At 42.9% G+C, this 16,271-nt stretch overlaps 1 protein-coding gene across 1 annotated transcript in view; it reads left to right on the top strand.

Annotated features, from left to right (window-relative positions):
* Window positions 1-16,271, top strand: part of Znf41 (zinc finger protein 41) — a 42,950-nt gene that overhangs the window by 5,899 nt on the left and 20,780 nt on the right. The window contains exon 2 of the mRNA XM_048335686.1: window positions 755-786. Within this exon, the coding sequence (XP_048191643.1) occupies window positions 782-786 (5 nt within the window). The 5' untranslated portion in view covers window positions 755-781. The remainder of the gene's footprint in view (window positions 1-754; window positions 787-16,271) is intronic.

The raw sequence follows: 16,271 nt of genomic DNA on the forward strand, positions 1-16,271 counted from the left end.
AGAGCTGTGGATTAAGTGGTAAAACTCTAGCCTTGAGCAAAAGAAGCTCAGGGATTCACCCAGGCCCTGAATTCAAACCCCAGGACCAACACACACAAAAAGAAGATATAGGGGCTAGGCATGGCCTGAAAAAACAGGCATGGTGGTATATCCCTGTAATCATAGCAGTTGAGACGAGCGAGGAGGAGCATGGCTTTGTGAGCAGCCTGTACTACATTTCAAAACCCTTTCTCAAAAAAAATTAAGACCTGCATTAGGAATGTGGCTTTGTGATAGAGTACTTGCCTAACATGCATGAGGCCCTGGGTTCTATCCCTAGTGTGGAAGAAAGGGGAACAAGGAAAGAAGAAGTGGAGAGAGAAACCAAAGTAGTAGTCAGACTTCTTGAGCTTTTCTTTTTGTCATTATTTTTCTTTCTCTACATACTAGACTGGGAAATAATAGTTGTGCAAAAGCACCAAATCATTTTCATAGAAGATAAAAATTAGGTTGCAATATAGTTGTTCACTTATTTAACTGATACCTATTTAACTGTACTTGAACTCAGAGCCTTCAGTTCTTGTTCAGCTTTTTCTATCACAGCTGATGCTCTACCAGTTGAATGCTGCTTTCCTTTTGGTTTTGAGCAGATGCCAGCAATTTATGATTCCAGTTTGTTATACCCTCACTTAACTAAATTTGTTCTCTTTATTTTATTCTTGTCATCCCAGTAAGCAGGAGGTGATACTTACTAGATTTTTGTTTTGTTTTACAGTACTGTGGATGGAATCCAGAGCCTCATATGTGGTAAGCAAGTGCTCTAACTCTGAGCTACAACCTCAATTTTCATCATAGTTTTGATTTCCATTTCTCTAATACTTACTGATATTTGAGCATCTTTTCCTGTATTTATTGGTCATTTGTATATAGCTCTTGAAGAAATACAAACTCGAATTTATTAATTAATTTTTATGCCAGTCCTGGGCCTTGAACTCAGGGTCTAGATGCTGTCCCTGAGCTTTTTCTGCTCAAAGCTACTGCTTTATCACTTGAGCCACAGCTCCATCTACTGGGTTTTAGGTGGTTAAATGGTGATTAAGAGTCTCTCACACCTGTAATCCTAGCTACTTAAGAGGCTGAGATCTGAGGATAGGTGTTTGAAGCCAGCCCACACAGGAAACTCCATGAGACTCTTATCTCCAATAAACAACTCAGAAAATCCTGAAGTGGTGTTGTTGATCAAGTGGTAGAGTGTTTGCCTCGAGCAAAATAAGCTCAGGGACAGCACCTGGGCCCAAAGTTCAAGCCCCAGGAATGGCAAAAAAAAGTTGCTCAGGCTTTCCTGCCAGAGCTGGCTTTGAACTGTGATCCTCACATCTCAGCCTCCTGTGTAGGTAAGATTATAGGTGTGAGGCACTGGTACCCATCTGTTTGTTCATTAAACTGATACCTATTTATTTAACTGAACTTGAACTCAGTGCCTTCAGCTCTTGTTCAGCTTTTTCTGTCACAGCTGATTCTCTACCATTTGAGCCATACTACCTGTCCAGTTTTTTTGCTGGTTGATTGGAAATGATGTCTCTTGAACTTTTCTGTCCAGATTGTCTTCAAACAGATCCTTCAGATCTCAGTCTCCTGCCATTTTTGTTTGTGTGTATGCCAGTCATTTTTTGTTGTTGTTTTTTTGTTTGTTTGTTTTGCCCATCCTGGCACTTGAACTCAGGGTCTGGGCACTCTCCCTGAGTTTCTTTGGCTCAAGGCTAGAACTCTATCACTTGAGCCACAGTGCCACTTCCAGCTTTTTCTGTTGTTCTGGTACTGAGGACTTGAACCCAGGGCTTCACACATGCTAGGCAAGAACTCTACCAATAAGCTACATCCCCAGCTATGTGTTCCAGTCTTGAAGCTTGAACTCAGGGCCTAGAGGTGCTGTCCCTTTCTTTTTTTTCTCAAGACTAACCCTTTACCGTTTGAACCATAGCTCTGCTTCTGGATTTTTTGAGTAATTTATTGGAGATGAGTCTGATGGACTTTCCTGCCCAGGCTGGCTTTAACTGTGATCCTCAGATCTCAGCCTCCTGAGTAGCTAGGATTATAGGCATGAACCACCAGCAACCAGTGTAGTTTGTGATTTTTAAAATAATTTTCTTGTTACTACTAATGTGTTGTACAGAGGGGCTACCATTTCATAAATCAGATAGTTTGTGTTTTATATTGTAACTTATTCCTAAATTGACACAGAAAGGCCTTTTCAAGTCAGTAGCTTGATGGCTGTTCTGTTACCTGTGCCCCCCGGTAGTTGGGATTATAGATAAATGTATGCACTCCCAGATTCTTGATTCAGATGGATCTCACTTGCTTTTTGCCCTGGCTAGCCTTCAATTCTAGCCTCCCAGTTTCTACCTCCCAATTAGCTGAGATCACAGGTATGTACAACTATGCCCATCCTTGCACTTATTTTTTAGCATACATATATTTGTGTTTCTTTTGGGTGTATACCTAGGAGTGGAAAAGCTGGATAGGATATTCAATAGGCTATTGAATGTGTGCTGCATTAATAAATAATACCACTCAGTGGTAGCATGCTAGGTTTGAGCAAAAAGAAGCCAAGGACAGTGCTCAGGCCCTTAGTGCAAGCCCCAGGACTGGCAAAAAATTAGATAATACCAGTTTTGCCAAAGTTTATTGCATACTTCCAAGAAGCAGTTTATAAGTTAAAATTGCTCCACATCCTTTCCAGCTCTTATTTTTGTTTTTATTTAGCCATTTCTGACATGTATGGAGGATTAGTTTATTTATTTTGGATTTTCTTGTTAAGTTGAACATCTTCATATGCTTATTTTATCTGCTGATGAATAAAAAAACATTTCATTTTAATGATATAAGGGTTTGAACTCTCTGTTCAAGTTGTTTGCTAGGCAAGCATTCTGTCATTGGCCCAATTCCAGAGGTCCTTAATTTTATTATAGTGTAGTTCAATCTTCTGAACAATGTTAAACTCTAATAGATATCAAGTTTTTATATGAAGCATGTTAATTAAGAATGTATTACTGCTACTTAAGGATAATTTTTTAAAAGCATATAGTATAGGTACAGAAGTAAACAAATAGATAAATGAAAATACAGAGTTGAGGAGGATTCCTAATATTCATGGTCGTTAGGAGACCCTACAGGCAGTAGAGAAAGCTAACTTTTCCTTTTTTGAGAAAAATGCTGTCCAAGCATTGGTGGCTCATGCCTATAATCCTAACTACTCAGGAAATGCATGTAGGGAATATAATTTCAAAGCTACTGGACACCGAAGTCTATGAGAATTCATCTCTAAAATAACCACCAAAATGCTAAACTGAAGGTGTGGCTCAAGTGGTAAAGCACCAGCCATCAAGCCTTGAGCAAAAAAGCAAAGCCAAAGAAAAGATGTCAGGTTTGGAAAACTCCACATACTGGCTGAGAATGTGGCTTAGTGGTAGAGTGCTTTCCTAGCATACATGAAGCCTTGGGTTTGATTCTTCAATACCACATAAACAGAAAAAGCCAGAAGTGGTGCTCTCAAGGACTGTGCCCAGGCCCCAAGTTCAAGCCCCAGGACCAAGAAAAAAACACACACACCAATTGATTGAGATGGAGTCATTTTTTCCTTTTTTTGTTATAAAGGTGATATACAGATGGGTTACAGTTCCATAAGTCAGGTAAAGAATATTTCTTTTTGGACAGTGTCATCCCTTCCCTCACTCTCTCCCAGTTTCTCTCCCTCCCATCCCTATCCACAAGTTGTATAGTTCTTTTTCAACATAGTGTCTATTGCTGCAATTGTTTACCCTTTGTCTCTCAATTTCTGTGCCTCCCTCTACCCTCCCAAAGACATATAAACCAACAGAAAAGACAGAAAGAAAAATCTTGTTTCTTTTTCCTGGACAAAGGTTATTTTTTAATAACCTATTTGAATATTTCATTTCTAATGAGGGTATAGGTAAGAAGGTCAGACATGAATGATTACCTACAGTTGAGGCAATTTTTCTTTTAACAGAAACTCAAGTTTGATAGTTATTGAGCCCATGTCTAGATAGTATGTGATTGTGTGTGAGTGTGAGACAGTCCTGGGATGGGAACTTGGGGCCTGGATATTGACCTTTGTTTACTTTGCTTACTCAATACTAGTGTTCTACTACTTGACCTACCAATCCACTTCCAGACTTTGGTGAAAAATTGGAGGTAAGAGTGTCACAAACTTTCCTACCTGGGCTGATTTACCAGAGTCCTCAGATCTCATCCCCATCAGTAGCTAGGATTACAAGCATGAAACACCAGTGTCTGGCATTGTCTGTGATTTATAACTGATGAAGTTTCTGTTTTGTTTTGTTTTGTTTTTGCCAGTCCTGGGGCTTGAACTCAGAGCCTGAGCACTGTCCCTGGCTGCTGCTTTTTTTTTTGCCAGTCCTGGGGCTTGAACTCAGGGCCTGACCACTGTCCCTGGCTTCTTTTTGCTCAAGGCTAGCACTCTGCCACTTGAGCCACAGCGCCACTTCTGGACTTTATTTTCTATATATGTGGTGCTGAGGAATTGAACCCAGGGCTTCATGTATACAAGTCAAGCACTCTTGCCACTAGGTCATATTCCCAGCCCCCTGGCTTCTTTTTGCTCCAGACTAGCACTCTACCACTTGAGCCACAGCACCACTTCTGGCTTTTTCTATATATGTGGCGCCAAGGAATCAAACCCAGGGCTTCATGTATGCAAGGCAAGCACTTTACCACTACACCATCTTCCCATCCCCAAGTTCCTGGTTTTTATATTCTTCGTTTTTCCTAAGTTTATTTTGACTATTTGCTCCTCAGTCAGTCTCTATCTTATTTCTGGTGGGTTTTGGTTTTGGTTTTATACCAGGCTAGATAGTGAACTCAGGGTCTGGGCATGATCCTTGTTCTTTTGTGCTCAAAGCTAGTGCTCTACCACTTGAGACACAGATCTATTTCCGGCTTTCTCTGAGTAGTTTATTAAAGATAAGAGTCTAGGGGCTGGGAATATGGCCTAGTGGTAAACTACTTGTCTCGTATACGTGAAGACCTGGGTTCAATTCCTCAGCACCATGTATATAGAAAAAGCCAGATGTGGCGCTGTGGCTCAAGTGGCACAGGGCTAGCCTTGAGCAAAAACAAGCCAGGGAGAGTGCTCAGGCCCTGAGTTCAAGTCCCAGGACTGGCAAAGAAAAACCAGGGGCTGGGAATATGGCCTAGTGGCAAGAGTGCTTGCCTCATACATGAGGCCCTGGGTTCGATTCCCCAGTGTTGGGGTTCTGGACACCCCCTTTCTCCCCCCACGGGGAGAATGGTAACCACAAACTCTATGAAAGAGCACCCAGCCTGGCCCTCCGCCAGCGGAAGGCCAAAGGCGTGCTCACATGGGCAAGCGCTAAGTTGAGGACGGGTTGCTGAAGCTTCCCCTCCCCCCAGTTCCCCCCACATGTTACCGAGGGCGGAGGCGAAAAGGAAGGCATCAGGGACACGCTGCGGTGGTGGAATGCGTCTCAAAGACTTTAATATGGAAGGGCACTTATATAGAAGTAATGGCGGGAAAGAAAGGGGGCTGGCCAAAGGGTCAGTCATAGGCTAGGGGTCACGTTCATCAAGTGACATCACGAAACTTCCCTTTGTGGGCGGGACAACCCCATCATGGTGGCACGCACGTGTTCACCTCCCAAGGGGTGGAGGTCAAAAGGTGGGAGGGGCTTCTATTGTCCCAAGGCTGGTGGAAGGGCAGTATTTCCCAGGCCATAATAATCCCCAACATCTCCCCCTTTTTGTTTTTTTCAATAAGCAGGGGATGCTGTAAACACATGGCATGTGTGGGCATAAGGCAAATGCTGACATAAGATCTGTGTGGGGCCCCTTCCACAAAACTGGGGTGAGGGGTAGGTAAGGGTCCATTCATCTGGCTATGTCCAGAAGTCAGAATCCTCAGCTGGTTTCTGCCAAGTGCAGGAAGGTGCAGACAGCAGCCCTCTTTTGTTGGTGAGGTAGAAGCTGAAACTCTGGCATTCCCGGCAGTTCACAGTAGCTGATAACTCAAACATAAGTGATTAGTAAAACATTCTTTTATATAAACATTGAAGCCAAGGTGTTAAACCTTTGCATTTACCCTTTTAAACATTTCTATCATAAAACATTGGGGTTGAGTGTCAATACCCTCAGCTCCTATTTTCTTTCCAACAGGACTCCCCAAGTCTAGCAGCAGGGGGAGAGGAAAGGAAGAAGCATGGTGCAAAATTCCTTTGGTTTCTTTGTGTGACGCTGTAGGCAGTATTGCCACAGCAAAACATTGAGCCATGAGATGCTCAAGAAGGAATCTAGAAAGCAAACAAGGAAAGGAAGCTTGGTTGCTTCCTACCGTAGGCAGTCCTACTTTCCATGAGCCATGAGATGCTCAAGAAGGAATCTAGAAAGCAGACAAGGAAAGGAAGCTTGGTTGCCTCCTACCGTAGGCAGTCCTACTTTCCATATTTTCATGGGAGAGCAGAAGTCCAACATGGTCCTCCTTTTCCTGGAGAGAACAAGAAAACATTTCTCCAGAGTGGGTGCTCTGGGTTTAATTTTCCAATCTGGAAAAACACATATACTGTACTCCATCCCACACTGATTCGGGATGATTTAAAATTTCTGGATAATTAACATAAGCATAACTAATCCCTAATTAATCCTAGGGAATCCTTAATTAATCCTGGGGAATACCTCCCCCTTTTGTTTTTTAAAATTATGACACCGGCGGCCACCAGGCAGGGAGTATGGATGGAGGTCTCGTCTTCTGTAGCTACTTCCTGCTGTCAAGGGGGCGACGTAAATCAAGGGCCCCTGGTCAGCCTGGCAGTCCGGTGTAGCTGGCAAAAAGTCCCCATCATTACCATGAGTATGGTCACTAGGGCCAGAGAGCGCTATGGTTTTCTCTAGCCCCCCCTGAGTCTTTGGGCATACCCAGAAGTTTCCAAGGTTGGTGCCTCCAGGGTTCAGGCCTGTGTTAGGGTGACGACTGTGAACGGCAAATTCCCCATTGGTGATCTCAGCAAGAGATGTTATTCTGTCAAAAGACACTTTTGAAAAGGTCAGGCAAAGTATCGACAAGTTCTCAGAGCTGGTTGGCATGAATGGCATAGAACACACCCTGGGCATAAGCCAGGAACAGTTCCCTTTTGGAGCATAAACCCAATTGTAAAGTGAACGAGTAAGGAGAAACGACTGAAAGAAGTGGTTAATGATAGAAAACTGGTTTGGCCTAGCCAGTCAGAGGCAAAATAAATAAATATATATATACACCTATATACAACTGGCAAAAAAAGAAGAAAATGGACAGGAATTATCTCTCTCGATTTCCCGGCTCTGATCCATTTTGAAAGGGTGAAACAAGGCAGCTCCCTTTAGGATAATATGGCACCATTCTCCTCTCACTCCACTCCACCTTTCCGTCTCCTGGACTGGCTAAGTCCCAGGAATTTTAACGTTTGTGGCTGGAATTGCATTTTCCCATCCGCGTTTGAACTCGGGGCCTGAGCACTGTCCATGAGCACTTTCGCTCAAGGCTAGTGCTCTACCACTTGAGTCACGGTGCTGCTTCAGCCTTTTGCTCGCTCTCTGTGGTTGAGCTCTCAATCTGGCTCTTTGCTGTTTAACTGGGAGGTGGGATTTTGGAGAAATTTTTTCCTTTTGCCCGGGCTGGCTTTGAACTATCCAGGGAGTCATAGTCCTACAAGCCCTTTTTATTCCCAATTGAGCAACAAGGAAAAAACACAACAGAGATAATCCATTTGTAACCCGTTGAGAACTGACCAAAAACTGCTTGTGAAGGTTTGGCTATAACACTTAGAAAACATGAGATTTACATGCCATCAACTTGAATCACGCCATTGAATCCCACTGGCAAGTGAAAGAGAACACAGATAAATGACAACCAAGGGCAAAGGGTTAAAGCATTGTGGAATCCTCAGTCTCGGAAGTGGCTGCGTCCCTCATCCCCATTTGGCAAGTTCCATGCCATGCGATGGGGAACTCGAGGAAAGGCTGTAGTGGCTTCTCTTGCTCACATCTTGCTCTGGGTTGCCTGCAAAATTTCTATATAGATTGGTTAGGGTGTTCAAAATTTTTTCAGCACTTCTGGCTCTGGTATATCGATGCCCTTCTGGTTTAAGCAGGGTGAAAAGACTTTCTTAATCACAAAATTCAAAGACTCTACTCTCCCACCCACCCTAGCAGTCATAAATCAAGGAGACCATGCCCCTTTGTTCTCTGTGTTCTAGGCTTGTCTCGCTCAACATTATTTGTTCAAGTTCTGACCATTTCCCTGCGAATACCAATATTTTATAATTTCTAATTGTTATGTAGTATTCCAGTGTGTATAGGTACCACATTTTTGGGATCCATTCATCTGTAGAGGGGCATCTGGGTTGTTTCCATATTTTGGCTATTGTGCAGATGTGGATGTGCAGATGTCTTTTTGATATCCTGAGACCTGTTGTTCAGGATAGATGCCTAGGAGTGGTATGGCTGGGTCATAGGGTAGGTCTATATTGAGCTTTTTGAGAAACCTCCATACTGTTCTCCAAAGTGGTTGCACTAATTTGCACTCCCACCAACAGTGGAGAAGGGTTCCTCTTTCCCCGCATCCCCTCCAGCATTTGTTGTTGCCTGAGTTCAGAGTATAGGCCATTCTAAGAGGAGTGAGGTGGTGTTTCAGGGTTGTTTTAATTTGCATTTCCTTTACTGCCAGGGATGTTGAACATTTCCTCATATGTTTCTTTGCCATTTTAATCTCTTCCCCTATGAAGTCTGCCTTTAGCTCCTTTGCCCATTTAATAATTGGTTTACTAGGTTTGGAGGGGGTAAGTTTTTTGAGTTCTCTGTAGATGACAGATATTAGGCCTTTGTCTGTTGCTGTGCTGGTAAGATCCTTTCCCATATGGTTGGCTTTCTAGTTTGGTGGCTATGTCTTTAGCTGTGCAGAAACTTTTTATTTTGTAGTAGTCCCATTTATTGAGTCTCAGCTGGGGATATGGCCTCGTGGCAAGAGTGCTTGCCTCGTATACATGAGGCCCTGTGTTCAATTCCCCAGCACCACATATACAGAAAGTGGCGCTGTGGCTCAAGTGGCCGAGTTAGCCTTGAGCAAAAAGAAGCCAGGGACAGTGCTCAGGCCCTGAGCCCAGGTCCCAGGACTGGCCAAAAAAAAAAAAAGAAAAAGAAAAAGAAACCATTTGATGAGTCTCCCCTATCTATTTGTTGTGCCCCTGGGACTCTATTCAGGAAGTTCCTTCCTGTGCCTATAAGTTCTAGCGTCTTTCCTACTCTGTCCTTCAGTAGTTTCAAAGATTCAGGTCTGATGTTGAGGTCCTTAATCCATTTTGAGTTGATCTTGGTGCATGGTGATAGGCTAGGGTCTACTTTGACTTTTCTATATGTGGCTGCCCAGTTTTCCCAGCACCAGTAGTTGAAGAGGCTATTTTTTTTCCCATTGTGTGTCATTAGCTCTTTTGTCGACTACCTGCTGACTGTAAGAATGCTGCTTTATTTCTGGGTCTTCTGTCCTATTCCATTGGTCTTCAGGTCTGTTTTTATGCCAGTACCAGGCTGTTTTTGTTATGATGGCCCTATAGTAGAGCTTGAAGTCTGGTATTGTGATTCCTCCTGCGCTGCTGCTTTTGCCTAGAATTGCTTTGGCTAGTCTAGGTCTTTTGCTGTTCCATGTGAATTTATGGGTTGTTTTCTCTATTTCAGTGAAGAATGTAGCTGGGATCTTGATGGGGATTGCATTGAATTTGTATAACATTTTGGGCAATATGGCCATTTTCACTATATTGATTCTGCCTACCCTTGAGCATGGGATGGGAGGTCTTTCCATCTCCTTGTGTCCTTTTGATTTCCCTTTTTAGATTTTTATAGTTCTCATTAAATAGGTCATTCATGTCTTTAGTTAGGTTAATCCCTAGGTAATTTGTTCTTTTTTTTTTTTTAGCTATTGTAAATGGTAGTATTTCCATAATTTCCTTTTCTGCTTGTACATTGCTGGTGTACAGAAAAGCTGCTGATTTTTGTGGGTTGATTTTTGTATCCTGCTACTTTGCCAAAATGGCTTATTAGGTTTAGGAGCTTGAGGACTGATTTTTTTTGGGGGGTCCTTCAGATATAAGATCATGTCATCTGGGAATAGGGATAGTTTGATTTCTTCTTTGCCAATGTGGATCCCTTTGATGCCCTCTTTTTTAAAAAAAAATTGTCAAACTGATGTACAGAGAGGTTACAGTTTCATACGTTAGGCATTGGATACATTTCTTATACTGTTTGTTACCTCCTTCCTCATTCCCCCCTTCCCCCCTTCCCCTTCCTCTTGCCTTATTGCTATGGCTAGGGATTCCAGCACTATGTTGAATAGAAGTGGGGAGAGTGGGCATCCTTGTCTTGTTCCTGAGTTTAAGGGAAATGGTTTTAGTTTCTCCCCATTTAATATTATATATTAGCAGTTGGTCTGTTGTATATGGCTTTTATTGTTTTAAAGAATGTTCCTTCTATTCCTGTTCTCTCCAGGGCTTTTAACATGTATGGGTGTTGTATTTTGTCAAACGCTTTTTGGGCATCAGTTGAGATGATGATGTGGTTCTTGGTCTTAGCCCTGTTGATGTGGTGAATTATATTTGATTTGCAGATGTTGAACCATCCTTGCCTCTGTGGGATGAAGCCTACTTGATCATGATGTATAATTTTCTCGATCAGTTTCTGGATCCTGTTAGCTAATATTTTGTTGAGGAGTTTAGAATTCATTGGTGAATCCATCCGGGCCTGGGCTTTTCTTTGTTGGGAGGCTCTTGATTACGTCCTGTATCTCGTTGTAAGTTATTGGTTTATTTAGTTGATTTATTTCTTCTTGATTCAGTTTGGGCAGTTTATACTTCTCTAAGAATTGATCCATTTCTGTAAAATTATTGTTTTTTAGTGAGTAAAGGTTCTGGAAATAGTTCCTTATGATTGAATATCCTGTGTATTTGTTGTAATTTTTCCAGTGGAGTCCCTGATCTTACGGATATGAGTCTCTTCTCTTCTTTTTTTTTGTAAGTCTTGCAAGGGGTCTGTCAATTTTATTTATTTTCTCAAAGAACCAGCTTTTAGTTTTATTTATTTGTTGAATGGTCTTCCTATTCTCAATCAGATTTATCTCTTCTTTAATCTTTGTGATCTCTCTCCTCCTAGTAGTTTTAGATTTAATTTTTTCTTGTTTCTCCAGACGTTTTAGCTGCATCATAAGGTTATTTACCTATTCTGATTCCATTCTTTTAATGTATGCGCTGAGGGCAATGATCTTGCCCCTCAGCACTGCCTTAGCTGTATCCTATAGGTTTCTTTGTGATGTATTTTCATTGTTGTTGTGGCTTATGAATTCGTTAATTTCATCCTTAATTTGCTCTGTGACCCAAGTGTTAGATAACAGTGAGGGGGTTAGCCTCCAAGTATTTGTGTAGTCTCTGTGGTATCCTTTGTTGTTGAGGGTTACCTTGATTCCACTGTGATCAGATAAAATACATGGAATAATGTCAATACTCTTGTCTTTGCTGAGGTTCTTTGTGTGGACTATGACATGATCTATTTTGGAGTATGTTCCTTGGGCTGCTGAGAAGAATGTGTATTGGGTCTCTGAAGTCTAGCTTGTCTGAAATCAGGATGGCTACCCCTGCCGTTTTGGTAGGTGTGTTTGCTTGGAAGATCTTGCTCCATCCTTTCATTCGGAGCCTGTTTTTGTTCCTTGCTGTAAGATGGGTCTCTTGAAGACAACAGCAATTTTTTGTTTATGGATCCACTCTGTCAGTCTGCTCCTCTTTATCGGAGAATTTATACCATTTATATTCAAAGAGATCATGGATAGGTGTGGTTTTTTTCCCTTCCATTTTCCTGTTAGGCTGTGTTTCCTCTCCTTTCTTGTCTTTATTGAGCTGCTCTTCCTGTTGGGCTCCGGCTATTGTAGTTTCTTTGTTCCTGTCTGGGGGGTCCTGTATATTTTCTGTTGGGTGGGGTTCCCCTCTTATTTATTTATTTATTTTTTTATTTTTTTTTTTTATTATTTTTTTTTTTTTTGGCCAGTCCTGGGCCTTGGACTCAGGGCCTGAGCACTGTCCCTGGCTTCTTCCCGCTCAAGGCTAGCACTCTGCCACTTGAGCCACAGCGCCGCTTCTGGCCGTTTTCTGTATATGTGGTGCTGGGGAATCGAACCTAGGGCCTCGTGTATCCGAGGCAGGCACTCTTGCCACTAGGCTATATCCCCAGCCCCTGGGGTTCCCCTCTTAGAATTCTCTGTAAGGCTGGTTTTTTACTCACATAATCCTTTAGTTCCTCTTTGCTATGGAAAGATCTGTTTTTTCCCTCGAAGGTAAATTCTAATTTTGCTGGGTATCTAATTCTGGGTTGGCAGTTGTTGGCCTAGAGGACATGGATTGTGTTCTTCCAGGCTTTTCATGGGTTTTACGTTTGTGTGGAGGTCTGCTGTGATTCTGATCTTTTTTCCATTGTAATATAGTTCTTTCTTCATTTTGGCTGCGTTCAAAATTTGCTACTTATTCTTGAGATCTGAGGCCTTGGTAGTAATGTGTCTGGGGGAGGATCTTCTAGCGTCCTGTCTGCCAGGTGACCTATATGCTTCTGTTATTTGGGTGAGGTTTTACCTTTTGAGATTGGTGAAGTTCTCTGTAATAATTCTATTAAATGTGCTGTATATTTCTGCTCTGGTACTCCTCTCCATCTATTCCGATTATACGCAGATTATATCTCTTCTCCCTGTCCACTATCTCCTGGATTAGTCTGCCCTGGAGTTTGACAGTTTCTTGGAGTGCAGTAATCTTCTGGTCCTTGTCAGCTGAATCATCATCCAAAAGCTAGACTTGAGATTCAAGATGATCAATTCTTTGTGATGTGGCTTCGAGTATGGTTTGCATCTAGGTGAGTAAGCTGTTTATGATTGCCAGATCAGCTCTCATTGTAATTTCTTCTTTTAATGAGTTGTGTTTTTAATCTATTTTTTCATGCATTTTGTTTCTCAGGATGTTAAGGTCTTCTTTAACAGAGGAGTAGACTGTATCTACTTTTGCTTCCATTTCTTTCTTGACTTCCTGAAGGTCCTTCGAGACTTCCATTCTAAACTCCTGGAATTGTTTTCTGAATTCGTTCCTGGGGCTTTTGATCATTTCTGCTATCTTAGCCTCAGTTGTGTGTGGGTTTTTTTTGTTTTTGTTTTTGTTTTTTTGGCCAGTCCTGGGCCTTGGACTCAGGCCTGAGCACTGTCCCTGGCTTCTTCCCGCTCAAGGCTAGCACTCTGCCACCTGAGCCACAGTGCCCCCTTCTGGCCGTTTTCCATAGATGTGGTGCTGGGGAATTGAACCGAGAGCTTCATGTGTAGGAGGCAAGCACTCTTGCCACTAGGCCATATTCCCAGCCCAGCCTCAGTTGTTTTTTTATTCTCCATCTCCTCTTCGGTCGTACTGCTTTTTGGAGGTGGTGAGTTGGCTTGACCTTTCATAAATTTGTAATATTTCTTTGTGATTTACGCATCTGGAGTTTTTGCACTCTCAGGGGCCTGAAGGTGGCGGCCTTGGCTTGGCTTTGTGCTGGTTCCCACTGGTCCGTCAGCTGGGACTTGTTTGTATCCTGGCTCTGGGTTTGAGTTCAGCTGTTGAACCTTACTGCCCTATGGGTCAGCGTGACCGTCTCAGTTGTTGCTGAGGCAGTTATCCTCACCGCAGTTAGGGGTGGGTAGGTTCTGTGGCTTTCTCTGCAGGACCATGCTCTGCCGCTGTGTTGTGCTGACCCTTGTGGGCCCGTTGGGGATTCACGGTTCACTGATTCAGCATGGCGTGGAGACTTTTCTCTTCTTTGATTCTTTCCCCTCTAGTTGCTGTGGGTCAAGAGAGCTCACCTCTCAGATTGGGTATTGCCACTGAGGGGCAGCTCGCCCGCCTGTGCAAAGTGCCCCTATCAGAGCGGGCGTTGCTGCTGAGGGACAGCTTGCCCACTTGTGCACTCCTGTGGGGGGTGGGGTGGGCGTGAGACCCTCCTGCTGGATGGCTAGCACGCGGGCCCTCTGGGGGGCACGTGCATGTGAGCTCTTGTGCTTCTTTTGGGGGGCGCACTGCACAGATTGTTGGAGGGTGCTTGTGCCCTCTGGCAAATCTACTGTGGAGGTGGTATGCGTGGTCCCCAGAAGGTTCAAGTGTCTGGGCGTGAGTTGGTGCCCACGGACTCTTTGCGCCTCTGCTGTGAGGGGGGGCGTGTGCTTGGTCCCAGGTGACCTTGCTGGTCTGGTATTGCACACCAGCAAGCCTGTGACTGTTGTTCGAAAAGTCCACACAGACCAGGGAGCCTCAAGTGGTGGTCAAATGCCTACCAGACCCCGGGTCCCTGTGCAGTCTGGGGCCTGTGGAGCTCCTGCTGTCTGGTCTCTGCACTTGCGGCGGGACTTCTGTGGTTGCTGACGATCTGTTCACTGGTGCCGGGGCCGCTTTCCCAGCCTGGCCCTGTTTGGGCCGGGGTGGGGAGGGTACCCCGGGGATTTTCCGACTTTGTGCAGATTATATGCTTTTCTTTCTTTGTTCCTTTTTGTTTCCTTTGTTTCTATGTTTGTTCTGGTTGTTGTGTTTGCTGGTCTCTTGATGGGGCATTGGGTGTTGGAGTTCCCAGCTCACTATTCGGTTGGAGTGAGTTGGGGTGCCTCCCTATTGTGACGGCGCCATCTTCTCTCCCTAATTCTTTAAAAAAAAAAAAGTCTAATGGATTTTTCTGCCCAGGTTGACTTCAAACTGTGATCCTCAGATCTCAGCCTCCTGAGTAGCTAGAATTAGAATTGTGAGGAAACACACACATCTGTCACTTTTTGCCTTGGTAATCTTAGCCAGAGAGGCATTGCCTGTAACAGCACCTTAGAATATGTTGTTCTAGTAGTTTCAGAAATTTTAAAATCTAAAGAATTCTCAATCTAAATGGCATCCAATATACTTGATTTTTATGGCCTCTATTAGATTTTATTTGCTCTTTTACTTGGTTGGTATTTTTATTTTCCTACTTTGGTTATACCAACGTCTGCTAATAATTGCCGTACTTTCCTTATAAATATTGTCTATATTTTGTAAATTACCAGATCCATGTTGTGTAGTACTAATAGCACATGGAGAGGCATAATTTGTCTTATTTTATTCTACATGTTTTTAATGTAATAAATTTTTATTGGCTTACATTAGTTATACAGAGGAGAATTTCATTGTAATATTTCTACATGTTTTCAGTGTATTCCAATCAATATTCCCCTCTATTAATCTCCTTGTCCCCTTTCCCCAAAACAATTTCAGCAGTATTTTCTTTTTTGTCAAAGTCATGGGACTTAAATTCAGGGCCTGGGCACCGTCCATGAACTCTTGCTCAAAAGCTAGTGCTCTACCACTTTGAGCCACAGCACCACTTCTGGTTTTCTGGTTGTTAATTGGAGTTAAGAGTCTCATGGATTTTTCTGCCTGGGTTGGCTTTGAACCTTGATCCTCAGATCTCAACCTCTTGAGTAGCTAGGATTACAAGCCACGAGCCAATAGTGCTGGAACTTCAGCAGGTTTTAATTGTTTTATTTACATAGTTGCAAATAATGTATTTTGACAGTGTACAACCTACTTCCTCCTCATTATCCCAGCCCCCTCTCACACCAGAGAGTCTCCCCCCACCACAGAGTCTCTCTTTTTCCTTGATCCAAGTCTCCCTAATCCCCTATTGATCAACAGCTTTCATTGAGCTTTGCTATTTTCATATATGCTTGCAATGTATTAAAATTATTAACCTATTTTTTTACCTTTTCCCCTTCTAAGTACTCCTTTGGTTTGATTCATATTCTTTGTTTATACATATAAATTACATATATAGATATACACATTTGTACATGTCCATGAAGCTATGTCTTTTTTTTTTGTGCAATACCTGTGGCTTGGCTTGAGCACAAGGCTGGGGCAATGTACCTGAGATTTTTTTTTTGGGGGGGGGGGCTCAAGGTTGGCACTCTATCACTAGAGCCATAGCTCTACTTTTGACTTCTTGGTGGTTAATTGGAGATAAGTGTCTTAAGACTTTCCTGCCTGGGTTGGCTATAAACCACGATCCTTAGATCTTAGCCTCTTGGGTTGCCAGGATTACAGGCATGAGTCATCAGTACCCAGCTATATGTCTTTTAGATCAAGTTTCCACATATGTTTTGGTAAATGTATCCATGCATATCTGTAATGAAATAATTACTGAAGATG

The sequence above is a fragment of the Perognathus longimembris genome, chromosome 28 (genome assembly GCF_023159225.1).
Source record: "Perognathus longimembris pacificus isolate PPM17 chromosome 28, ASM2315922v1, whole genome shotgun sequence".
Taxonomy (NCBI): Eukaryota; Metazoa; Chordata; class Mammalia; order Rodentia; family Heteromyidae; genus Perognathus; species Perognathus longimembris.